General features: G+C 46.8%; 1 protein-coding gene across 2 annotated transcripts in view; it reads right to left on the bottom strand.

Moving 5' to 3' along the window:
• Positions 1 to 1,424: 1,424 nt before the first annotated feature.
• Positions 1,425 to 27,465, bottom strand: part of LOC119434621 (band 7 protein AGAP004871) — a 210,864-nt gene continuing 184,823 nt past the window's right edge. For both annotated transcript variants that reach the window (XM_037701740.2, XM_037701728.2), the window contains 4 exons: positions 12,924 to 13,127; positions 8,355 to 8,410; positions 6,909 to 6,987; positions 1,425 to 3,614 (listed from right to left, as the gene is read on the bottom strand). In XM_037701740.2, the coding sequence (XP_037557668.1) occupies positions 3,393 to 3,614; positions 6,909 to 6,987; positions 8,355 to 8,410; positions 12,924 to 13,127 (561 nt within the window). In that variant the 3' untranslated portion in view covers positions 1,425 to 3,392. The remainder of the gene's footprint in view (positions 3,615 to 6,908; positions 6,988 to 8,354; positions 8,411 to 12,923; positions 13,128 to 27,465) is intronic.

Genomic DNA, 27,465 nt, shown 5'->3' with positions numbered 1-27,465 from the left:
AAGACAACACAGAAAAACAAAAATCCTTCTGATCCTGGAGTCGGAGGGTGCATGCGGTGCGCGCGATCGCGTCGGGTGTAAACGCTCGCTCGTCGCAGGACCGTCAGAATTCGACGACTGCTGCGAAGAAGCAGCGAAACAAAATTGCTTCCTGGCACGCATGGCACGTTCCTTTCCTCCTAGATGGCACTGCAAATAGCAGGCAGTTTGTGCGTCTCATTCGCTCTAACCTGAATCACTGGCGTCGCGCGGCAACTTGCTAAAGATGTTTCAGAAATTAGTTGCGAATTCCCCAAAAGCAGCTGTCACGCACGATAACTGTTGCAAGAGGCGCACGTTTATCTAAAGTGAAAATTCGCATGGCCTGATTAACTCAAGGGGCGTACGCGAATCGGTCCAATAGGATGCCTGCACTGCAGGTCGTGCATTGTGAGCAGTTTTGCCATTACTTTCTTTTGTCTCATTTTCCAAAAGCGCGTTAGAAGAAATCATTTTGACAAAGCAATCGTCCTACGTAGGCCGCCAATCATGTCGATTAACCATACGCGAATGCTCAACGAACACATTGATTTAACCTTCGCGAATAAATTACCCCACCTTCTTTATCATGACCACCTTGTTAATGGTTATTACATGCAGGCTGCCCGCTGTTACCAGTGACTCAGGATTTCATTGCGCCGCACGTGCAATCAGTTTTACACTCATAACATTCCTTAGAAAAGACATTGCACTCTGTCGGTGGTAATGTGGTATGCACGACACTTCGTATTGTGCGCTGTGTAAAGGAGCCTTCCCTTTCTGGACGATGGGCAGCAGAGGACAGTGAATGTCAGGTAAAGGCCGGCGCTGACAGAGTGGTTGCATCATCTCTCACTACATTTCGACTAAGTGGACAGAAAGGTTTAACTAGTTTGAGCACGCTCTTTCCTTCCGTTTAAAGAAAGCGTATTGTTGTTTGCTTTTCGTAAAACTTACAGTTAACTTAGCTGCCACGACTTCAAACGTCCAAACAGTTACCGAATACCTCATGCGTTCTTGCACAAGCTTGAAAACTCTAAGTGAAGCTCATGACAATTGCTGCATAAAAAAAGGAATCGATGTATGTGGAAGTTCAACTTTTTAGCTTAATATGTGATCTTTCTTGTCGAATATATGCTTGCGCCTTGAGTCAAAATGGTTTGACATGTGACTATAATTTCGAGACACTGCGAAACAAATATTCATACTGAAATGCCTTTTGAACACGCAGATTTGGTCCATTAGTTGTTGGCCTAGGAAGCGAACATCAAGCTGCTCGCTTAAGATACGTCGCGAGGGGCGCGTCGTAAAGCCTGTTAACCAAAGTTTATGCTCTCCCTAGCTCAGAAGCTCTTTCTCAGAGCGTACTCATATCATAATGTCAAGCGAGGTATAGGCATCTTGTCTTGTAGTACTTGTAGTGTTAACAGTCTAAGACGGCATGCTCTCAGCGTACCCTTTTACCATGCCCGCCCCGCAGGTGCATAGTTAAACAGCGCCTGGTCGAAGCAGCAACGGTCCCTGCGAGCGCTGTATATGAGAGAGTGACCACCAGTCCGGCAGCGCCGGCGGGCAGGTGCGGCAAGCGCACACCTAACAGCGCGGCCACCGCTCACGCCCAGAGGGGAAAACTGCGCGTGCGTTCAAGGGATCGGCTTTATCCAACTGGCCTCGCCAACCACGGAGGGGCTCGGATGGCACTCACCGCTGCCGCCGTCTTCGCGGAAACGCTCGCGGAGCAGTCCGGAAATATGGGCTCAAGTATCAGCAGCCGGACGTTACCTTCAGCAGGAGGGGGCTGGAGGTGAGGAGGTCGCCTTCCCTAACCCTTTTTTTGCTTACCTACGCCCCGCGGCCATCCCCGTCTTCCCGCAAACTCCAGAGCTAAACTTCCTTCGGGATGCTTCTTGCGTGACAGTCACCATCGGCCATCTCTCCGCTACCCCAAGGCTACCGTCGAGGTGGCACTACACACTCGCTCGTGCAGTGTGTGTGGTGCGCTCATGCTAGTGGTGACAAAGTGTATACCTGCTCTTGTGATTGCATCAGAGGCCAAGCGAGCGGATAACATCGTTGCTAGGAAAGTACTTCGAAGAGGATGGATCACCAGTGACAAGACACTCATCAAATGCCTATGCATAGGTCTTGCTTCGGCATTTCAATGCGGCGCCTCATCGGCAACGTAGATGCGATATAATTCCGCCGGAACTTGTTTCTAGAGTTAAAAGTAAACGGCTTTGTCCTGAACGTATGATCAATGAAAAAACAGTTTTCGTAATTTCCGGCACCACTATTTGCCCTAGTTCCAGCTTCTTTAACAATCACTGCAAATACGTGCCAATTAATGATGAAGCTGCGTTAGTGTCAAATTTTTTAAGCTATCCGTCAAAATACTTAAACAATGCAAAATCAGTGATCTCGCTGTTGATCACACTCCGCTCAGTGCGTAGGTATATACAGTTGCTTTTTGTTTTGTGATAATTCCACTGTGGCGCTGCTTCAGGCTTATCTCGTCCACTCTTATGTATACGGCCTGAAGGGGTCATGGAGCCTTTTAATCCTTTGACTGTTACAGTAATTTTTTCTATCTGTGCATACATAACAACATGAGATCGCGTTTACAAACTGTGCGAGATAAGTATTGCATTTTTAATAGTCGGGCGGCTCCACGACCTATTCCGGGAAAATTAAAGGTACCAAATTTTTTATTTGCTACATAGCTGGGCTTGTCTATACATTTTTTAATATCGCTAAACAGCGTATCTGTACATAAATTAAAACTGTTCAATGAATTTCTTAAGGGTCTCGAAGCTTTTGTTCTTTCCGTAGAACGCTGGCGTATTGTAATCGATATGAGGTGCATCTCATGCTATCCCAGCTTCTGTATCTAGAAATCCGCACGCGGCTTCAGACCCGCTTGTTCAGAAATGAAGCATGCGTGCTTTGCGCTCAACATTTTTTCAAGTGGGCAAGACAGAGACCTGTGAAAACAAATGTGATTCATGGCTAACGTCAACAAAAACAACTTCCGCTCTCCATAACCTCCGACATGTGAACACATGAGAGCGAATGCAAATAACCCGTCGCCTGTCAACAATCAACAGATCATCCACACTTCAACAGCATGTTTTCCTCTCTCTCATCGCAAAACAACGTGTACCAAGGTGCTTCCCTGTAACTTTTCTTTCAAGCACGCGTGCAGCAACAACAGCGTAACAAACGTCGGTGCACTTCTCCACACTCACTGGGAGGATACAAGTCGCGGGCAACCCAGGCCCGACCCTCTATAGCCGCCATCAGCGGACTATACGAACCGGTTCGACGCGTTGACAAAGCTCTCCCTCTCTCGGTCGATTCGAACGAACGCCGGGCCACTACGGGTCCGGATCCATGACGCGGTGCTTCTTCTTGTCAGGCATGAAGCAGGCGAGGAAATCTATGGGCAGCGGGAAGATGATGGTGGAATTCTTCTCGGCGGAAATGGTATTCAGTGTCTGAAGGTAGCGCAGCTGCAGGGCTGCTGGGCTTAGGGACATCACGTCCGCGGCCTCTTTCAGGGCTCGAGACGACTTCTGCTCTCCTTCGGCGGCAATCAACTGCGCACAGAGGGAGAGAAAAAGGCACGTCGCTTTGTGCAGGCTCTGCTTTGTCCACTCGGCTGCTCCAAACAGCCACGCGCGGCCGACGAGAGGATGCATTCAGAGAGCTCTCCTTTTGTAAGAAGTGTTTGCCATTAGCCGGTCACCACCACTATCAACTCATCCATCATAAGGATGGGTCCCCCGGTACCTGCTCTTATATTAACCATTCTTGCGTACGAACAATCCGGGTCAACAATACCTGCTGTTGCTTCCAACCATGTCGAACTATTCTAGCAATAAATGCGGGAGTCCAGGTGTTACCTTCGTTATTTCTGGAAGCTATCGTGTTTTCTTTTTTTTCTTCAAATCAGTGATAAGAAGAAGCCAGGCATGTGCTAATGAAACAAACCCGAAACAACAGAAAAGATGATGCTGTGCGCAATACAATCTGCTCCATTAAAGTAACCAACATTATGAAAATAAATTGCAACACCCGTTTAGTTTACCTTCCTTGAGAGTTGTCGTCAATTTCAAAAGCAAGAAAAATAAATGAAGTCAGAGCATCGCGTTGCTGTGAGTTTAAGGCCTATACGGTGCAGGTTTCGTCTTTTCAAAATGCCGGATACTCTAGTGGAATAAGACTCTTAACACAACTCTACAAACGTAAAGTATTTCCGAGTTTGTATAAATGAGAGCAGTCACACAGGTCCCCGCTCTGTGAAATTTCTCTGTCACAATATTTCTTCCTCGAGCGCCGTAAATTACTTACGGCGCTCGAAGAATTACACTACTTAAAGTCTCCCGACGGAGCACAGCGCAGACTTCACTAACTTCCCGCGAACATTCCCACGCCGAATAGTTGTTTGGGGGGGGGGGGGGGGGGGGGTACACCCCAATAACTCGACTGTACTCGTGTAGACGCTGACAGTCTATTGGTACAACATTTCTCTGAAGAATCGCCAAGGAGCGTCACTAAACTGTAATTAACCACCTCCGTAAAAGGACGGCGATGCCATGAACTTTCTCGGGTCGTGTGTCGAGTGCCGCAGCGTTCTAGAATACTATGCATAATTAGGCTGCATGTGCATCAATGATTTAAATGTAAACCATCAACTTTATTTGTAAGTCCCCCCCACCCTTTTTAGGCGCCTGTCTGTCTATGACTGTCTATGTAAGCATGTGAAAAAATAGCAGTACAGCAATATAGTTGGCATGTATTTTTTCAACATACACTCGTTCTTCAACATGAAGCGCCCCCTCAGCTATTGTTGCTTGATTTTGTTGAGGCTTCATTTGGGAATTGTGCTGTAGGATAAAAATAACTGCGGTGGCAGGTCGTACAGCACTGCGATAAGTGAAACATAGGGGAGTATACTATTTCTGCTTAAAGTTCAGTTTTTTTCCCCCTCGAAAGCTCTGATGGTTTGGTGCTATTTGTGTCACGAATTGACACGTGTCCTCAAGTAAACAGAGAACCTGTACCACTATTGGCGCAGCAAATACGTCCGTAATCTTTCAGAGTTATTTAGTCGACCATACAGAGAGCATACTTCGTGAGACAACATACCTGAACCGGGGTGGCTATGACACGCCACTGTAAATCATTTTGAGAAGTGCGCCGGGGCCAGATGAGTTCGTAGAAGGTTAAAAAGAAATCATTATCAAGTTATAGCATATACAGAAATCTTAAGGTAGGCAAGTTCGCAAGAAAGTGCCGAACGGTGAAAGGATGTGTTTAATCATACTATTGGGAGAAACCGTTATTTCTGGCATCAATCAAGGCGCACACACCTGCGAAATCGACAGATCCGCCATTGCGAAGCGGTGCGAAGATGAAACTATTAAATATTTTAAAATAAATTACTGACAAATTAAATTAATAGCGTTAATCTAATGAGTAGCCCTCTCTTAGGCCTTCACAGCCTCTGTCTAGAGAGAACTTTCTCGCAGTATATCGATGAAGATTGATTGATTGAACAACTTTATTGAGAGTCCTGCGAAGTTAATTCCGGGCGGGCCTCAGCTCCGGCCTAGGCTTTGGCCGCGAGCCCTTGGGCTCGGGCGGCTTCCTCGGCTCGCTGCACGGCCCATATCAATGAATATCAATGACGAAAAAAAAGTCTTCGAGGTGTATGGCCGGGTACGCCCATAAATAAAAGAGAGTGTCATGTGGCCTGGCAGTGGAGCTCAGTAGCGCTTTCCATTGAGGAGCGCCAGTGAACGCCTTCTCCGATTGGCGGCAACCGCGCCGTTCGGGGAGGATCAAGCAAAAGTAAACGGGCGCATGTAAAGGGTGGCGCGGGGCGGAGGAGAGCGACCACGTGTTACCCCGCCGTCTTTCCGGCGGCGAGGCGATAACAGTGGGCAATTTGTTTCTGTTATGAATTCCGAACGGCAACAAGCACTCGGCGAAGCAATTTGTCGGACCAGCCGTCCATCCGACGGCCGTTCCCAGCTCGAAAGAAATGCGGTGGGCCCATTCCCTCGCTGCGGAGCTTGTTAGGCCTCTCCGAAAGCAGTTACGAAGCGCACTGATTGCCCGGGCGGCAGCCAGCCGCATTAGCACGTTCGGAAGTAGCTCCTCGCCGCGCTATTTTGCCGTATCAACCGAAGGAGGAGGAAACGCCGAAATGGAAACCAATAATAGCATTCCAGGGGCTGCAAGCCGCTAACAGCCGTCGGACACCTTCATTAGGCCTAACGATGGACAAATCTCGACTGCTGCAAGGGGTGTGTGTGAGGGGGGAGGTGGGATATTGCATGGGGCCAAGGCGTCTGCGCAACCATCCGCGGCAGCGGGCGGCACGTTCGCGCGCGCCGGCCCGGGGCTTTGCGGCGCTCCGAGGAAAACCATTAGGAAGCGAAGTCACGTTAAGAAAAAGCCATTCAAATGGTCGCCGCCGAGAGGAGCCGGCGTTTTGCATGGGAATGGGCGCCTTCCGGGAGGTCTCGTCGTCTAGTTTGTCAGGTCGGACGGGGACGCGCGAGGACAAGTCTCGCTGGCCAAAAAGAAGACCCCCCAGACTCCTCTTGCCTGGAGAGGACACCGAAAGCAGATCGACCGGTAACATCGCCATAAACCTTTGTCGTCACGTCAGCGTCATTTCAGGGAGCGATAGAGAACACCGACAGGGACGTTGAAAGCGTGCGTGCGACGACCGACCCGAGCACAGGAGAAAAGCTCGTACCCACTTGTCCTAGCCGCTTCCTCATTGTTCCACGTGTGACGCTTTCGAGACCCTTTGCTGGCTGGCTGTGCTTGCTAGGGCACGTATATGATCGTTCGGACGAGAAGAGGAGGGTTTTTACCTTTGCTCGTGCTTCTCTGGCAGCCTCAGCTTCGGCGGCCATGGCTCTCTGCAGTTGAACCGGTAAACGCACGTCCTTGCTGCAGATTTGTAACGCAGAAAAGAAACGCTTTTAGTGAAGAAAGAATGCAAAGACCAAACAACGAACAATGTAGCAGGACACGGACAAGCAGCAGATGAAACAGTCACGATGCTGCTAAATTCAAGCGCTAAATCAATAGCGTAAACTGCACTCATGTCTTGTCTTTCACACTATTTTTCTGCCTTTCTGCTGCACGTAGCAATACAGGCTCAGCCTTTGACCGCTGGAAGGAGTGGAACTAAAGAATTGCTTTTTAACAGCGAAGCTGTTTACCAGCAGTAATTTGTGGTGCGTTGCAAGACACTACCAAGAAAGAAAAAGAAAAGAAATTTTCTTGCCAAGGCGGGATTCGAACCCGCGTACCCCCGGGTCCCAAAGCGAGCGTCGTAACCACTAGGTTATAGAGCCGCTTTTTTTTCTCTTTAATGCATGGAAAACAAAACTGAAGGTATATTACAGTGCGGATATAGCTACACACTTAAAACTCGGGCAAACACACACATGCGTCCAACAAGTGCTTCCAGTCAGGCGGAGGTTCCTGCGCAGCGTACACACTTCTTACATAAGCTGCACTTCCTTGAAAGAATGATCTTGTAGATCGCGGGCTTTCGGCATGGCGATCACACATTCTAGCTCTCCATAGGGAGCTAGAATGTGTGCTATACAAACCCAGTACTATGAACATATATCAATTTGACCACCTGAGGTTCTTTAACGCGCACACAATGCAAGGTACACATTCGTTTCTGCATTTCGCCCCCATCGAAAGGCGGTTGCCGTGGCCGGGATTTCATCCCGCGACCTCACGCTTAGAAGATCAACACCATAGGCACTAAGCCACCACAGCGGATTCTAATAAACTTCTAACAATCCTTTTTAGTTTTTCCATTCTTATGCAACGGGTTCCTTGACTCAAGATGATCCCATAAAAAGCAACAGATACGAAACTACATACATATGCCCCTGTTACGAGACAAGTACTCGAGATAAAGAAGAATGCATTCAGCTTTTGGCCGCAAGATCAGAAAAAAAAGAAAAAGAAAAATAACTGAAAAGGTTTTTATATGTGCCTATCCAACTCCGTTGGGATGGTGTAAGTTGACCTGCGCTACAGTGTGGCGCACGTCAGTTTACATTTCAACATGCCCCTGCACTAGGCCATATATACTTAAGCTATACGTAAAATGAATGGAGAAGAGTATGCAAAGCATGCAGAAAACGTTCGGTGCCGCCAATTAACATAAACATAAGTATATAAAAAAGAGGACACCAAAACCGACCAAACAGCCGTTAGAAAGCACTCCTTCACCGATCGCATGCAGAAAAATCGACAGAATAATACGGCTTTTTGAAGAAGCGACTCACATTTCCACCCGCTCTACCTTTATGCCCCAAGCATCGGTGCATTCGTCCAGGGCGCTCTGCACAGGAGAAGAAAAGGACGGTTTCAAGAGCAGGAAAGGTAACATGGTTGCGGACGCCACACTGCAGGCCTGTTTTATTCGTTGCGAGGCAGGTAGACAACAGTGGCTAACAGAACATGTCAAAATGGTTCTGCGATGGGCTAGAAGGATGCGCACATTTAGCAAAAAGAAGGAGGGAGGAGGAAAGAGAAAAAGGCAGAAGGCAGGGAGGTTAACCAGAATAACGTCCGGTTGGCTACCCTACACCGGGGGAATGGGAAAGGGAACACAAAGATGACAGGGAGAGAGGGAGAGGAGGGAATGAAAGAAGGGGAATTAGCGGTGAGTTCGCTGACGCGTGTGTTCTTGCACTAATAGTCACAGACGTTGACACAAGCCCGTCGTCCTCAAGAAGCACAAAAGTGCCTTCACCGCTTTATGGGCCGACGAGCGATGGAGGCGGTGTTCCAGCAGCACCTGCACAGAAAGCGTCCGATTGTGCAGATTTCTTTAGCGCGTTAGCAAGTTCTTGTCTTTCGGGGGCATATCGTGGACAGTGGCACAGCAGGTGGTCGATAGTTTTGTCGATGCCGCAGACCTCGCATGCTGCACTGTCGGTCACTCCAATTAATGTAGAGTATGCCTTTGTGAAGGCAACTCCTAACCAAAGGCGACAGAGAAGCGAAGCTTCTCGTCGAGGAAGTCCAAATGGAGGTCGGAGTTGCAGTGAGGAGTTTAATTGATGCAGTCGTGTAAGTCGTAAGTTTGGCGAGTTCCACTCTGTCAGTGAGAGACTGCATGCCAGGTGTCGAAGCTGCCTTGCGGCGTCTGTCCTCGAAAGTGGAATTGGAACACTGAGCTCTTCTTCGTGTGATGTGCGAGCAGCGTTATGTGCGGAATAATTGCCACTGATTCCACAATGACCAGGTACCCATTGAAAGACAACCTCGTGGCCTTTTTGTTGGACGTGATGGTGAAGTTTCACGGTTTTGTATGTAAACTGTTCATGACAGCCGCGTCGGAGCAAAAAAAAAAAAAAATGTCGCAGTTTCGCCCGAAAGGCCAAGCATCGATTGCGATAGCAAATTAGTAGAGAGCTATTCGCAGTAGGGATAGTGGTTCTATCGGCTGCATAAACTTGGACACATTCGCTTACTAACTGAATTAACAATCGTGGTGTCAGCGCGCACAAGCAAACATGAATAGATCACACTAAATGACAGCAGACAACGACTGTCAAAACGCTGGCAGCAAGCGCAGCCGCCGCAGCGGGCGAAGGATCGTGCGGTCTATCGCTTCAACGGAAACTGAGCGGCGAATGCACAGCGCATACAAAGGTAAGAGCCGTGTGGAGATAAGAGATGGTGCGGGCGACCGCCAACGCAGGGCAAAGTGCAGAGGAGTTGTGCAGAGGAGAAGTTGTTGGCAGAGGAGAAGCTGCCCCCCCTCCCCCCCCCCCTCCTTCCCGCGCTGCCTTCCCGCTTTCTTGCTTTCGCGTGGGAGATTGAGTGGCAAGATACGCCTTTGGTGCCGGAGCACAGCGCCGCCCCGCCTCCCTCCCTCCCATACCCCCACGGCCTTTCGCGCGACGGTCGCGTTAGCGTTCCGCCGTGCGTTCGCTCCCCGTGATAGCGCGGGGGAGTTCTCCCTCCGTGATAGCGCGCGTTCCCCGCGCGCTATCGCTCGCGCGTACGGCGCGCGGCGACGATTTCATCGCCCTTGGAATCTATACGGAACCTCACGGCGACGGCGACGCCGACGGCAGAAATCCGGTTGAAGTGTCCATATAATTACTATTGCAATAAAAAAAAACGACGCAAATGAGCTTACAAATGCGCTATGAGAGCGTTGGGAACTTGTGTGAATTGCTCGCTAGGTTTTGCATCTCTAGGTTTCGGCCACGGGACCGACGAAGGGCCGGTCCCGCGGACTACACGTCAGTAAGGTCGCGTTGTTTTTTCCTACGTGCTTCTATTCTTTGAACTATATATATATATATATATATATATATATAAAGAGAGAGAGAGCAAAATCGGACCCCTCGGTTCCCTTTCTTCTCGTTCATTACATAACGAGGGCTCGAATCTGGCAACATTGATGCCTTCAGGTAGCATATGTGGGTTTATTGACCAGTTGCCTTCGCCCAAAAAGATCACATACTCGTGACGACTGCGGCAGAAAGGATGATGCACATCTGCCGCCAAGGTTTGCGAGTGGTGGCGCTGGCTAACACTCCCACGGTTAGTTCTAGTTGTAAGACATAAATACCCCAGAAAGTGGATAGCAAACGGCGCCGCGGTCGCTTAATGGTGAGAGCATCGCACGCGTAATGCGAAGACGTGGGTTCGTTCCCCACCTGCGGCCAATTGTATTTTCATACATTTTCATTTTGATTAATTTATCATTTCTTTAATTCAATTAGTAAGTACAAGTAATTTACCCTATGTTGTCCTTGGTGTCATTGTTTGTTGGCTTCTTATGACATGGTTAATAAAAATTGGGCCCCTCGATTCCCTGTCTTCTCGTTCAGATATATATATATATATATATATATATATATATATTATTTTGTGTTCTTTCTGTCTTCGTTTCCCAGCACGTTACACAAAATAAACTTGATGCATTGTAACCTAACTTTTGTGTGCTTAGAATGCAACATAGTGAATAAAACGTTGCCGGAGTACTTCTAAAAGTATTGTCCTCTTTCTTCGCTGTTCTGTTCTGGCATAAATCAGCGCCTCGGATATTACCCCATTTCTTTCAATTCTACATTAAATAAATAAATAAATAAATAAATAAATAAATAAATAAATAAATAAATAAATAAATAAATAAAACTTGTTTTCAGTGTTCCTCGCGAGCCTCACAGCGTTTTCCAGAAAACGCTTTCGAAAGATGCCCTCGAAGGGTCTCTACATGCTCAGTTACCTGCACATCGAGCAAGCGTTCCCGGATATAAACGTTATAAGGATCAGGAGCCACCATGGATTCACCCGCAGTCACACGTGCATGTAGATATAGAAGGTAGAAAGAAGGAATTCGAAGTTCCTCCCTTGGTGGCTGTCCAGCTTCTCTTGCTTAAACTTCACAAGAAGCATGTAGACAGGAAACCGACACACTACACGCTCCTGCATTCAGAATAGTTCAGCGTGTGCTATTGTCAGAGAATCCCAGCCTCAGGTGGACCTACTTAGGACTTCTCACTCGACATAAACCACTACAGCAGAACTCTGCACCATACTGGGAGCAACGAAGTTCATTGCCGAAAATGATGTACCAGAGAACTGGGTGCCCTTCTCGGACTCGAAGTCGGCGCTAAATCTTCTGTGTAGCATCCACGCAGCATTTCCCGGATCTGATGTGGTATTTCAGTGAGTGCCCAGACAGATTGGGTTATCCGGGAACGACCACCGGGCAGACGAAATGGCGCAATGGGCCCATGAGCACAGTGACATGTGCGTTATTCCTCTCTTGAGACATGACATAAGAGCACATAGTGAAGAAGCTTTCCATAGAATGGTTTTCCACAACGTGGTTCTGCGATGAAGCGAATATATCTGTGTATCTGCCAGTGGGCCATTCAGGCTTTCTGTACACTCACTGAAAGACGAAAGAAACTTTGTTTCATTGACTTTTGCTATGTGTGACCTTCACAGACCACTTCCTACCTAAAATAGTGCGTGATGAATTATATTCTTGTGCTTGGGTTGAAACAGATGAGGACATAACAAATATGCTAATATAACGTGTTGGCTTTCTGCCCAACAGAGGGGAGAACTATGCGTCAAGTTTAAAACAATCGGGAGTCCTGCGCTCACTTTAAGGACTAATCTTCGGAGCATGGCTCTCTCAAAACACTGCAAGGAACTTATTATTATTATTATTATTATTATTATTATTATTATTATTATTATTATTATTATTATTATTATTATTATTAGTAGTAGTAGTAGTAGTAGTAGTAGTAGTAGTAGTAGTAGTAGTAGTAGTAGTAGCAGCAGTAGTAGTAGTAGTAGTAGTAGTAGTAGTAGTAGTATTATCATAATCTGTTCGTGATAACCTAGGCTCAAAGTAGTCATAGTGGGCAATCAATTCAACTTTGCTTTATTTTATTTCAACCTCCCGCTTAAGTGTGACATTACGTCATCCACCATTTCTTTTTGAATTTTTCTATTTTATTCAGCATATTTTTTGAGTAATTTTTACCAATCATAGTGTCTTAACCAGTTTCCATTGTCTAACGCTGAGCGCCTGGTATACTATTATATTATGTCACGAAAGTCTTGTGCGTATCTGCGTGACACAGCGTTCTTGACAGGAGAACAGCGAGCGCGGTGTCTTAAAGAAACGAAACGCAAGCCAGACAGCTCAGAATCATTGTTTGGGGACAAGATACGCCCCAAAGGGTATAAACCACAGTGTATAGCAGCGAAATAGTGTAGCAGAAATCACGCGCTTCCCCCTGCTCCGCCATCTCAATCTATCTAAATACGCCTTTCGAAGGAATGATAAAAAAAAGTTCGAGCCTTGCCTGCATTGCATTGGATATCTGCTCCCTATCGGCGAGAATCTCGTGCAGGTTCCGGGTGCCCAGAATATTGCGCAGCGTGGTCTGTGCGAGCAGGCGGGTGCTGTGGTGGGCGTTCTCCACGTTGGCGACGGACACCGCCGCATTGTGCACCCGGTAGTACACGACTGCGTCCACCGACACGGTCACAGAGTCCTTGGTCAGCACCTGCAACGAATCGGCCGTGGGTGTGATCAGGCACAGCCCTGGAGGCGATCGAATATGCTTCAGCGAACAGTCAAACGATCAAATGGCGCGCTTATGCTATTAGAGCGCGCGCCGGCTGAAGTTCCATCAAAGTCTACATCGACGAATGTGGGCTCGGCGGACAATTAATGTCAAAATACCACAGTTTGTCGCTATGATCGCTGTGAAGTCCGCACTTGTGGCGTCCACATTTACAGCTCGAGAAAGACGTTTTCAGTGCCCTCAAGTTTACCGGTTTGAGAAAAAGGCACATTGCAAGGAAATAAAAACCCTACAGAAATTCTCAGAATGTTCTACTAATGCGTAGGCATATTTGGCTCGGCTGCTACTTGGCTTTTGCTTGCATATTTAGCTAACTTATGCATGTCTACCCATCGCCACCAGTCATCTACTATTATACTATTATAACGATTACATGTGTTAACTTGACCAATTATTTGATTTGATTTGATTTACTTTATTTGTCTTTCCAAGAAAGAAAGGAGCAGTCACAAAAAGCTACTGCAATGAGTAGCTTGACGGGATGACAGCCTTTATTTATTTATGCATTTATTTTGCAGAAATATTTTATCAACTGAGCCGAAATGCCATCACAACCGGTTTTTACCGGCATTACTGTAGGATTGTAGGAAACTAAGGAAATGGAGAGAAACCTCTTAATATCCTTTTAACTTGAACCGGGTGTAATGCAAACTGAGGACAAAGTAACTTTCACTCCCGTGAATGTAATGTGGCTCACACAGACATCTGTCTGCTACGCTGCGTCCAGAGTTCGAATCCCCATCAGAAGTATTTTTCTTTTTTTTTTTACGCTACCAATCGTCTGCTATTACACTATTACAACGATTATATGTGTTAACTTGACCAATTATGCATTTATTTTGCAGATATCAGGCGTCATGGGAGCGACAGATTTTGCTGGGGTACTGGCCAAAGAATGCTTACACATTAAGGATAGGACAGAAATCACCGAAAGCTCACCATCAGTCTAACTGGGTAGATGCATTATTTTTCCCCTGTTGCGAGTACTGGGGCCTTGCCCCTGCTTGTCAGTATCTTCCTGGGCACCACGTTAAACAGCGTTTTCATTACATGACAGTTATGTGCACCGTGAGTTCAATATACAAAGATGGGCGCCAAAGAATGTGCTATGGCTATCATAAATACTCGCGCATGAATCGGCCATTCTTTATCAAAATAAGAATAGCACGTGGAAGCAAGGACATTTCGGGCGTCTTGATTGATTTATTTGGATGTATAGTTGGATATGTTGGAAATCTATTATGTCGTTGGCGTCTCCGCAAACTATAAATTGCTCAATGATTAAAAAAATTATGATATGAGGCGAATAAACATAGTGCAGAAATTATGGCAGTCATACAAACTTCCGTCGACATTCAATTGAATTAAATGTAACCCAGCAAAAAAAGAAAAAAAAAGCACGCATCAAAGCGTCTGAAATAGGACGCAATCAATTTAAGACGCAAGTGGAGGACTGGGCAAGACCAATGAGGCCAACTACGTGACGTGTAAGAAACGTAATAATAAAGGTAACGAAACAAAACAAGAACCACATTCCGCAATTGATGCTATAGAACGCGAGTCGCCGAAAACATGAGCGAGCGAAGTTAAGCCAATCCCAAGTACTATTTTCCCACAGCAGCGACCCAGCCGTTCCTTGGTGTTGCAGCACTTGCGCGCGGCTCACCAAAACCACCTATGTAAATGTCCACACTGACCTATCATTCAGTGCAAGACGCAAGCGCACGCACAACGGGATTCCATCCCTTGGTGCTACATGGTCCCGTCGTCTAGACCATCTGGTGTCATTAATAACAGCAAAGATGCCGCCATTGCTGCGGCGCTCCGCAAACTGAGGCTTTGCCCTCGTCAGGACGTTATCGTACTTATGGATTCAAAAGCAGCGCTTCAGCAACCGTTTCATGAACTCTCTTTCTCTCGGCGGCCGCTGGTACGGCAGCCACTTCAGCATAGCCCTGCAATACTAACTGTCCAGCAGAAGGTGCATTCGGCGCGTGGACAGGCAGTACCGTTACACTGAGCGCGACGAAAGATATTCTAACATTTTTGAGAGCTATATAGCTCTCTGAGAATTTACAAATGGCTTTGTTCTTGTGCGCGCACTTCGTCTAATATGTGTGTGAGTAAAGTGTATTTACGTTGTGTATCTTTCACCGATTTCAGTTGGGAGTACCGCAGTGACGGCCTGGGGGCAAGCTAACCTTACCATTTGTTTATTAAAGACCTTACCTCTTTCTCGTCATGTTGGCAAGTATAGGCTGGGGATATAAATAATAATGGCGTACAAATAGTCATCACTCATGGCGTCACGTTCTCCTGAGCTAAGTTTACAGTACTAGTTATTATACACTTACCAACCAGGAGCATCTACACTGCGTCAATAGAACTTCTATGGTCTAATAATTGTAAGTACGGTTGCCACGTGCTTCTTCAAGTCATGTTTTCAAGGGTACTATGCGAACGCAGAACTAGATGACCTTTATTTTCAGAGAGAGGGCATGTCCGCATTACAAGCAACTCTATATTAAGAGAAACCAAATGATCCACTAATAATAAAAACGAATATCCATATGGGGAAGATATCTAAACTACATTTATTTTGTGAGCAAGATATCGTTATTGGGACGAAAATGTACATACTGTTTATGGCAACACTGGCACAGGACGACATTAACGTGCTATCAGCAGTCTTGCACCGGAGCCTGCACTAAACCTTACACTGCGGAATCACAGGATTAACCATCTGTTGCCCACCTTGGATGGGGTGTGGTCTTGTTATTTTTTGTCTTTGCACTCGCTGACTTTTTCGCTTTCTCACGACTGTTCGCGTTATCTCTTTCCACGAGTTGTATTTTCTTTGGCACGTTCACATGCCTTAGCCCCGTCAGGACGACTCATCATCCGAGGAACAATGCCGCCACGGGACTGTGCGATTAGGAAGCTGTGCGGGATTATTATAGCCTTGTTGCACGTACGGCCGCTCCGAACCCTTCCCCTCCCTTTCTCTTCCTTCTTCTGCATCCGCTTCCCATAGCAAGAACAGTGAGGTACCTACAACGACAGTCGGATGGAACCGCAGACGTCGCAAGGGAAGCTCCCAAAAAGCGAGCGGCCAGCGGTGCAGGCATCGCAAGAACAAAGGTTTGCCCCTTCCAATCAGTCACAGAAACTGGGCGCCCCGTTCCACTCAGATGGAGACCGCACTGGCGCGAATAAAGCCTCGCTTTTGCAGCAGCGGCACCGGAGGGATTGGCCCAGTCGCCTGGTCTTCCCATTTGCTTTGTCTTCACATCGGAGCAACGACGCTGCAGTCAGTCGACCAGGCGTTAAGAACAAGGTCGCCGAACCCTGCACCATTCCCGGAGAGTTCCGCTTCGCCATCCAGAACTTTTGCCCGGCCTTCGTCGGGCCCCGGCGCCTTTGTTGTTTTCTCATGCGCCCCGTGCCACGCAGCGTCTCGCGTATACGTAGCTGGCAGCCGAACGGCCTTTCTGGTCCCAGTGTTGCAGCGTATCAAGCCTCCCTTCGCAGTACATTAATCCCCATTCATCTTGATCGACCGCTTGTTCCAGAGAACAAAAATTAACGGCGAAAAGCGGGACAAAAAATGAAAAAAAGGGGCGACCGGAGCAGGCGTCTCGGAGCAGAGCAAGGAAAACCAGGCTTTACTGCTGGCCGGTGCTAGTAGAGTACATTAGCACGCCCTCCCCTGCAGCCACGCTGGGACAGCAACTGTCGCCCGTGGTGACCATGGCGTGGGCACGGAGTGTACGCGCCATAAAATCGTATCAGCGGTTTGCAACGCCTCCTCCATATCGCGCCACGATAAAACAGGATTTGAAAGACCCCCTGGTCTGCCGCGCGTATTAAAAAAGCGTCGTTCGGGAAAAAGAATACAGCAAACTGTCGCCACCTTTCTAGGTCAACGCTGCCTCATTCGGCCAAGGTTTAGGAGGGAGAAAGCTGCGTTATAAACAACGTCCTCGTACAGCGCTTAGCTAGAGACAAACTGCCATAGGATCCCATAAACATACGTGCGCTTCCCGTGCCGTTAGTTCCGCGTAGCCGTCCGATATATTTATTCTTGCGCTGTCGGTATGGTTTTTCGTATTCCCCGTTGAATATTTTGCCCATTCTGGTATATTTTTATATTTACTCGTTTCTTTGGGATGAAGAAAACTCGAACGCGCACATTGCGACCTTGAAGCGTTTATTGACGTCCGGCGTTGATTCTACTCCTTTATCGATCTGTTCTAGTCAAGCATTATTGGTGGTCTTTCGCATATCTCAACGATATTTTTGGAAGGCTTTGTTTGTTTATCTCGGTTGGCTGCCGCAAGTTCAAATTTTTCTGTTGTGCTAGCGAAGCTCTTTCGGATCACAAGCGCAGGATTCAAAACTTTCAGATGTTTGGTTTCCGGAATTGTTTCAAGATATATAAATGTGAATTACACTAAACGCACAACCTATTTGAGCCTTCAAGGGGCGCACGGATGAAATTCTTTTATGACTGTGATCTCTAGACAACACCGTAGAGGCCTGCATTATATTGCCTGTTGGCTTCATGCACACTATATTGGGTTGTATTATACGAAGTCGCTCGTCAGCGCTCGAATTTCTTACCGCAATTCGATAAATGGATGTCTATAGTTGTTGCATAAACGGCTCTTGCTTGACGTGCCGCACCACATATATCACGCACGAAACACCTCGAGCAATACTGTCGCTTTGTACTTCACGCCTTCTTAAGTGTACTTAGTACTTGTTATTCTAGCGTACTATGTTTTCAATTAAGCTTTCGTGAGAACGGTACATAAGAAATATACCGTGTGGCCCAGCTAATGTTAGCCAAGCTGTTCAAAGAAATAAAGAAAGATTAAATAACCATGGTGCAACGTACGATCTTAAGATGTTCGAAGTTCGATCGTCAAGCCTCGGATAACCGAACGCTGTATAGGTCTTAAAATTGTACCTTGCACTACGTTTTTATTATTTACTTTTTTTTAACAGCTTGGCTAACACTAGCTGGGGCGCCCTATATACTGTTCAAATGATTTCAACAGCTTCATACAACACGGGTCAACAAAAGAATACCCTGCTCCGTGCTTCCCGAGGTTACGACGCCAATTGACGCTACTGTCAGTTTCAGTGTAAGCAGAAGACCAGTGCTCGCGAGAATTTGCGGATGCAATTGTACAATTATGACAAACTCTTCTGGCGCCAGTAGCATCGAAAGATGAGAATAATACGGAAGCAGGTTCTCCATAAATTTCTGCCGAAGATGGCTGACGCTCGTCACCAGGCGGATCGGTGCAAAATGATTACTGAAAAGAAAGTGCAGCGCAACATGGTGAAAGACAGACGCACACAAAAAAGCAAAAAAAAAAAAAAAAACGGTACAAGGCCTATTCACACACGCAAAAAGGTTTTTGCGGCTAGAACTGTTCCTAAGAACAGATGCCAGCCAATTGTAATGTTGGAAATATAATTAGCGAATGTGACCGGCCAATGGTGAACAGCAGTTACGAACGAAAAGCTTTGTGCACACCACTCCTGAGCTACAGATAATCACGCTGGTAGCGCGAAAGTACCTTCGCGCGAGGCGCGTGTTGCGGTGAAGTGGAAAAATTATCCCACGCTGCCTCAAGTTGTGCGCGAAAACGAAGAAACGTCCTGGGCGTCTTTGGCAGTGGCGCTGCGCCACTTCGAACTTTTTTTACAGAGTTCAGGTGTTAGAACTGTCTTCCCTGCCTGCGGTGGTCACACTGAGCTCAAAAGAGTGAAATGAAAGCACTTCTCGGCGTAACAGAACCCCCCCCCCCCCCCCCCCCCGTTGCATTTACTCTAAGAATAAAGGAAGCGCCGCTAATTTATTTTGTGGGAACAATTTCTTGTTCCATATCTAACTCCCTTCTGCAGAGGTCACGTGTCCCACGATGGAGTACACTTGCACTCTTCCGATGAATTGCTCTGACCTCGCTTATGCCCAAGCAGGGTGAACGTATATATACTTCACCGAGAAATATGAGAAGGGATGAGTGAGCATACAGGGACTTTCGCAAAGAACGTAGCCAGCACCTAATTTTACTGCGACAGGGGCTCAAAACTGAATTTGGTGTGTCCGTTTGTCTGACCATCCCGTTGCGCCGGCAAGTCGCCGCCATCGTGCCCTCGAGGCCGCCTCCAACCGAACTCCAACCGACCGCCGCATGGCAAAGCACAAACCTTACTGCACCACCACCACCATAGGGAATCGAGCGCATTTCCATTCGACAATGCGCAACCACTGCAGCTCTGGCGTTTGACAATATCTGAGAGGTTTCGTGCACCATGCACGCCCACTTTTGATAGTGGCGGCGTCTGCGCATGTATTTCAGGACACCAGGCAATACTGTAGCGGACGGGGACGACGTTGTGCGCGCCGCAATGCAGGAAACGTTAATATTTGGCGGTGTTTGAATTCCAAGTTTTATACCTACGAATTGAAAACCCTCTTTCACACGGCAGCTGTTTTAGTTCCTCTGACAACGAAGATAAGGCAAGCTCTGCCAGAGAACGTGGAAATGCAGAAAAACATGCAAATGCTCTTATTTTATTCGTAGCGGGATCTCAGCGCCTGCTTTCTTTCTGACTTCTCTTTCTTCCTTACCGTTTTTTTTTTCATCTGTACCCAAATTTACGTACAAGGTGCAGTGGCATATAGGATCTGTTTAATACATGGGCGTGCCATAAGAATCTAACACTCACAAACGTGCAGGCGGCCGTGCTGCAAAACGAGGCAATCAAATCCGGTCCTTCATTCACGGCAAGCATATACTTTTTTTTTCCCCCTTTTCCTTTCAGAAGGTATGCCTCCTACACTGCAGTTGCGGACGCGCTTCTCGCAAGGATAATAATGCCGCCCGCGTCTGCTTTCAAACATCGCCGAACCCATCCTAATTAATGGACGCACTCGTGTTCACGCTTGGATTGCGCCGGCGAAATGGGTTCCAGAAAAAGTAATCGGTGCCGACACACCTTCTCTCCAGGTTCCTCCCTTCGATTTCTCCCTCGGATTGGGTTGTTCTCTCTCGTTCGAACCACTCTTGGCTCCGATGCGAAAGAGAAAAGGAAAACAAAGGGAAGAGCGGACGCGTATGCTAACACGCTTCTGTCTGTAAGCAAAGCGTGAAGCAGCCATTCCAGTACCGATCAGACACTTGCATTCAGCGGCACCTGCGAAATCCAGAAAATGCACTCGATAATGACCGCTTTATCAGCGCTTACATATGCTCTCGCCCTTTCAGTGCTAGTAGTAAATCCAGCGTATGCGTTCGAATTACTTCGACCGCGGCTTCGTGGAGCGACGCCGGCTTTGATTTCTGTTCATGACACGCTCTTTGTCTTGCCAATACGAATGGAAGCTTCTTTCGATTACTAAAATCTGCGTTGCTGATCGTATCCCCTTTAGCACGTCTGATCCACCGAGAGATTTGAATGTACAAGGACTGAAGCTATATAGTATGCGGGGTAACACACGGTCACGCACTAAAGCTTTCGGAATGTGAAATCCGCGTTAAAAGCTCGAGCAATTCCCCGGCTGCACACGCCACCCAGGATAACTAATAAATTGTGTAGGCGTGCCACTCACAATTGCAGATCGAGCAATTTACTTGGAGGCTGCGTTCTTTCAGGCCGCGCAGCTGTTGAGCTCTGAATCACGCCAGTCATTTTTTTTAAAAATCTCGATATCTCGTCATTTTCGTAGGTCAACAAGCAGACAATTACCGCCATCAGCAGTCAAGGATGCGAAGTAGCTTAGGTTTCGGTTGGCCGTCGCGGGGGAAGTGGATGACGGAGAAGAACGTTTCCAGCCAAGCGCGTTGAGTGTGAGCTCATCGCGTACGTGGAACGACGCTTTCCTCAACCGTCCTGCTTTGTTCTGTCAGGTGTGCGTGGGTGATCGCCGCGAGGGGCACTCAAACGAGAGTCGTGCCGGTTTAGCTGGTTCGGTTTCCCCTCGGCGTCTTAATAGTGAAATGAGAAAGCGCATGTCGGGCCGCTAGTGATCCCAAGTATGTCAATCCTTTTGTTCCGCACTGCGAAAAGCTTTGTTGACAGGTGCAACTGCGTTCAGACTATGGATAGGAAAATGGTGTCGTAAGCAACAAATGTGAAATCAAATACAGCGGCACCAATATGACAGTGCGAAATGTAAGCTATCAAGATCAACTGTCCTGCCTATATGCGGGAATGAGCAAGAAAAGCCCACCCACGTAAATAGGAAACTACGGAGTATTTAATGAGCATTCTCGTTTTTACAGGTGAGCCGGCACTTCAACTTTCCTTTTGCAGTTTATAGAGGGTCTTAGAAAATTGCTCGCAAATGATAATGACCAGAAGATGGCGCTTCCATAATTCGGACTGTTCGCTCTCTGCAACAGTCCCGCCCGCCCTCCACCCCCTTCCTCCTCCCCCCCCCCCCCCCAATAAAAAAGGAATAAAAACCACGGAGACCAGTCATGATACATCAAGAGGCATGATACATCACACTCAATGGCACAGAATGATGCGATATATGTATTACATACGATATTATAAGCGCACATCACACTATCATAAAATCCTCAACACTAGTTCTATAAAAAAAATCCACCCTTATCTTGCAAAAGGCGATCATATGAGGATAGGTTGATAAGCTTCGACGAGTCAAAACAATGCAGTAGCCATTCGAGACGCGGTAGGAGAGAGCTGCGGATTAATTTGACAATCTCGAGACCCACAGCTTGGTACACGAGTGCTTCTGCAATCTATATCCTAATGCAGCTTCTGCGACGAGGAATCGACCGTCATGCTCAGCAGCATAACGCCGCAGCAACTGAGCCACCGCAATGGTTTTCTTATTTCTAAACTGAGCCAACGAAACGGTTCGGTCACACAAACTGCAGTTAGCCTCAGCTATAGATTTCTCAGATCCTTCATATTTCACTTATTTTATTGATTTCATTTCTTTACTGTAAGCACTTTTGAGGTTCAGTGCCTAAAAGATCGGATGATTTTTGTGCGAGTCTTTGATTTTCCGGGAAAAAGGATTTAGAAATTTATTCCCTAAGCATTCGCATTTCTTCCCAGGAATGTCCGAGGTTACTTCTGTAACATTAGGCAGTTTCTTTTCTCACTAGAACATTGAAAATTCAACAATCTGTCGCTGTCTGTGATGCATTCTGTGAAACAAGTGCCTGTCGCTTAAAAAAAAAAAAAAAAAAAAAAAAAAACTTACTCACTTTTTTAATGTGCTTCTCGAGTACATTGAAATCAAGCTTTCCAATGGAAAACGAGATAAGACAAGGAAACTCAAATATCGCTGTAATCCTGTCATTGCTTGTTTTCAATTTGATGTCGCTCCAGCAACAGCCATAGCGGCAGCACGGTTAGCAAAGCGAAAAGACGGCGTTTATTCGTCGGTCCGTCCACAAAAACGGATTTCACGCCTCAGGTGCTGACAAGATTTCGCCCGCGATCCTTCTTCACCAACAGAGAACTCCGTGAAACTGGCTACGGCAGACGGAATGGAGAGCAGTAGAACCAATGAAAGCAAAAAAAAAAAAAAAAACATGATAGAAAGAGAAAAGCCTTCGAGATTCGGCAGAGGAGGCAGGCTTCAACAAATTCTGCTTGACCGAGCGAACAAGTCGATACAGAAAAAGGGCATTAGCTAAACGCCCCAAGCCAATAGGCGTTCACGTGGCAGCGCGCCTAGGCCACGGGAATCGCATCGAGGCCAATATGCATGCGTCAGGAAACCGGAAGGCTCGAGTGAAAAAGTGTAGAAAACGACAAATCGTATCTCCTAACCCCCAAGTCCCCTCCTGGTTTTCTTTTCATCCTTTAGTTTTTACAACATGGGTCTTCCAGTTCATATCGTCTATAAATTGAGAGGAGCTGTCGGATACGTTGCTCAGAATTCAGATACACAGGCGCCCACGAATGTGCCGCCAATGCCGATGATTCCCTATGAAGATGACATCGAGTGTGATTACACAACCTGTTCAGCGAAGCAATAATCGGGATTGACTTCGGGATCGCTTTGGTTTGCATGTGTTTGAGCAATAAAGCTGGAGAGGTTCAGTTGTTATACCCTCGGCTTATACACGTAATCTTGGAACATCGCACCTCGTAGCATCTCTGATGAGTGATTCGCAGTGAGAGCAACACCTAAATCGTATTATACACGCCGCACTACACAGTACATTTCGATGCTTACGAGGCTCGAGATTTCAGCGTCCCAAAAACAAACAAAGTAACGTCGTTATACAACCCTCGCTGGTTTTCTTGATCCCTGCACAATTGAGAACACGAGTTGGAATAGAATCCGAGCTTATGTTTGAGCTGCACACTGCCAAACATTGAGCGACCAACTGGGCAAGGTGCAGATGTCAGTATGTGCTATGAATGAATGAATGAACAACTTTATTTGTCAGAATTAAAACCCTGCAGGATCTGCGGGGGTGGGAGGCGACAGAGACATCTACTCGTGGTAGAGCCCCATCACCTCCACGGCTCAGCGCAGGACGTCGTCCTGCTCTCGAGCAAATGCGCTTATCCTTGTCCAACCTGATGCGTGAAGTATATAATCATCATTCCCCTACTTTTATCAAGGTTACATTGTTGAAATTTTCTTTTCAACTTGGAAATCAATGCACGAGTTTTTGTCAACCCTGGCAACCCTGCCACGGCCAAACATTTGCCGTCACTTCCAGGAAACATAAGGTTTCTTTCGTTTCAAACCAGAGGAAAGATGAAAAAATCCACGGTGAAATGCACCACAATTTTCCCAAACTGCAGTTTTAAGCAGTTTGAAAAAATATTTACTGGAACCGCAATATATTTTGGCGCACATTTTTAATACATGCTTGTCAAAGTTTGTATAGTCGCAGATATTCTAGCGAATTTGTTTGCTTTCCATGCTGGCTGGCTTTCCCTGACAATCGAAGACCCTCGCAAACTTATGCATTAAGATAATTTTGTGAAATATAGGTAATTTACTCGTATATTAACGATTATCGCATAGCCCCTGACGTACGCCGCCGCGAATATTTAGGCGAAATACCCCTGAAGCTTATTAATCCCTCTCGCGTTGTGCCTACTTCGTTCATCAAGCACTTGGTATACATGCGCCTTATCTAATACACCGAAGCCGGGTACTTTCCAACTTCCATCTCCTTAAAGCAGCATTGAGACTCTTTTTATAACATGGTAAGAAAACATTCCCGATTCGCAGGTAATGCTGCTTGGAACATGCGCGCCAAGTATAATTCCGCTGCATGCAGCAGGGAATCTGCAATCCCGCAAAGCAGATCGATTGCTCTCTCCTGTGGCATTCGAAACACACGTTTTTTGTTCAATTTTATTCATCATTATTCATGTATTCATCAATTATTCATTATTAGCGGTACGGGTCTGTAAGCACATTTTCTGTTCATTTCCTGTCCTACTTTCTAACTTACTGTGGTGCAACCTACATGCTCTTTGTGGACACTCTACGAGGGAATGTTAACAAGCTAACTGGTTAAAAGCAACCTGCCCGTATTCACAAAAGTTACCTGCTCTCTTTCTCTGTCGTGGGTGATTGGCCATAACCGCGGCTATCGCCAGCCTGATCGCTATCGTGAATGGCGGACGCCCGAACCAGACACCGTAGGACGATCTGGACAACACCAACGCGATGTCGGCTATGTCTCTGAGTGGCCCTTACAAAGCCATTTGTTTTTTGGATTGGAATGGCTGAGAACGCCACGTGTGATGACTGTGGCCACGAAGAGACCACTACACGCGTTCTGTCTGACACTTCTCGATACAGTGTGCACAGACGATCGCTCGCTAGTCCGAGTTCATCACAGACCTTTGTCGGAAAACACCATCTTGGAATGCTGACCTCATAACCCATAGCACCAGAGGGTCGATGAAGGCACTGCTACAATGCTTAAGGACAACGAACCTGCAAGAACGGCTTTTGCCTTAAATGATATTCATTGTCCTGCAAGTGATCCCGCCCTGTGGTAGTGTGCGCTGTTCGCGACTGGCTCGGATTGTATGTTCGTACCGTCTGTCTGTTTCTCTACTTTCTATTTATCTTTCTACATCCCTCTTCCCTTTTTACCTTGTTAGGGTAGCAAGCAGGATTTTCCGTTCTGGTTATAACCTCCCAGCCTTTCTCCTTTCCTTTGCTCCCTCTCTATCCTATAAGTAGGTGGAGTTCTGTTATTATGAAGGCCCTTTGGTACCAATTTATGTCACAAATAATGTGGGATAAACGAACGAAGTCTGCGTGGAACGCAAGCACAAGGACACTCTATATCTTCGGCTACATCTCATAAGTTTAAATAAGGCTAACTCATATGAAAATTTTTTACGGCTGGCTTGCACTCCACAAGCGAGAACTACTTGCTAGTTATTAGAGAACTGGTGGCTAATTGCGTTCGACAAGCGAGAACGCAACTCGTGAAGGGACCCGTGAATTGGTACAACCATTCTGGTCCCGAGATGGACACGCTGAACACGGGATGAAGTTTTCTGGCGTCCGTCTTTACGTTGCCAGTCAAACCTCGTTCATTTGATACGGTTCACTAAGACATGGAATCTACGCCACGAGCTTCCGTACGGACAGAGCTAAGCCCGTTAGCTGTAAGCGGAAGAGGCCGTGTATGCCCGATGACTTAGCTGGAATAACCTACACTCACCAACTAGAGCTATACACGAAATGAAAGCAAAAATTAACAGATGTACTAGGTATCAGGGCCCGTGTTTACAAAAACGCTAAGCTCTCACGCGAAAATTGTTTGCGAGAGGAAATTCCACCCAATCCTGATTCTGGGCACAATATTACCAAAGGCGGCCGTCCAAAAGCAAATATCACTAACGAAAAGCTTTGTGAATTTGCTACCAAATAATCTGCACGACAAAGGCAAGCACATCTCATGTAATTTAGCAGCAGCCCACTTTTAACCTATTTGATCGTTTGTAGCTTGCTGTCAAAAAGCAGCGCGCGCTCTTTGCGTTATACCAGGAGTAAGTTGCCAAACGTCGAAACCGAGAGATGTCACCGAAAAGAGCACGCCCGCGACAGGCCTTTTGCAATGCCTTTCTCTTTTCTTTGCAAAAAGCTAGAAATATGCTTGCGTTTTCATCGACGGGAGCACTGGAAAGTTATAGTAGCGTGGTTCAAAGCAACGTTAATAAGCACCTGAAGAAAATTCGAGCTCTCGTCGGGGAATAGAACCTCATTTTCTCTGTGGATCGACGCAGCATTTACTTTGCTGCGCGTGCTAGGTGTATTCACAAATGGAAAGGACTGCCTAAACCACAATCACTGGAGGCACGCCCAAGCCCTGGAGAGCAGCACGATAAAAAATATTTTAATAGCAGTACGCGAAGCCCCGCAACGAAGCAGCTATAAGTACTTTTTTTATTTTATTATTATGCAATTCCACCACTAGACGAACTCGATATGAAGGAACCGCCTCTGAAAACTTCCAGACCACCTTGTCGGGGACAAGTTTAAAGAGAGGGAGATAGATAGGGAAAAAAAGAGAAAGAAGCAACTACAATGCGTTCACTTAAACGCGTGCGCCCCAAACAGCGAAAGGCTGGTGCGAAGAGCTCAGTGCCAACGGCTTCGCTTTCGTTTCTTCTCCGTCACCCTACATCATCCTCTTCGGAGGAGGAAAAAGAAAAAAGGAAGAGAACATACAGATAAAGACAGAAAGAAGGAGGGGGAAAATGCTCATCTCGCCATGCCTTTGTTATCTATACCACTTTCGAAAACTCATACTCCTCAGAGATTTGAAAGCCACTCTCTCGCAATGAGACAAACGTGAATGGGACCGAGTGCGCCGCCTGCAAAAACTTGCAGGAGAAAACTTAGATGGCAAGATTAAACCCGAAAACCACCTTCAAGTTGGTCGACAAGACGTCTATCAAACCACCGAGTCGCCAATATACCGTGCAACGAAAAAAAAAAAAAAAAAAAGAAGTAAGAAAGGCTACGTACGGGATCCGACGAGAGGAGAGCGAACAGGGATAAGGGAATTGTGTCTCGAAATAAAAATGTGTGCTCTAGTGACGAAGGTAAGCATAGACGAGAATCTGGCAAAACGTCACGCTGTCGTGACTAGAAGTTTTCCTTCTCCTCCCCCCCCCCCCCCCCCGCGCCACTTTAATCGCGAATAGAAAATAAAATTTAAAATATGGTGCCACATATAGCCAGTGTCACGCAGCA

The sequence above is a fragment of the Dermacentor silvarum genome, chromosome 1 (genome assembly GCF_013339745.2).
Source record: "Dermacentor silvarum isolate Dsil-2018 chromosome 1, BIME_Dsil_1.4, whole genome shotgun sequence".
Taxonomy (NCBI): Eukaryota; Metazoa; Arthropoda; class Arachnida; order Ixodida; family Ixodidae; genus Dermacentor; species Dermacentor silvarum.
Note: the sequence above shows the minus strand (reverse complement) of the source record. Positions and strands in the feature narration are given on the sequence as shown.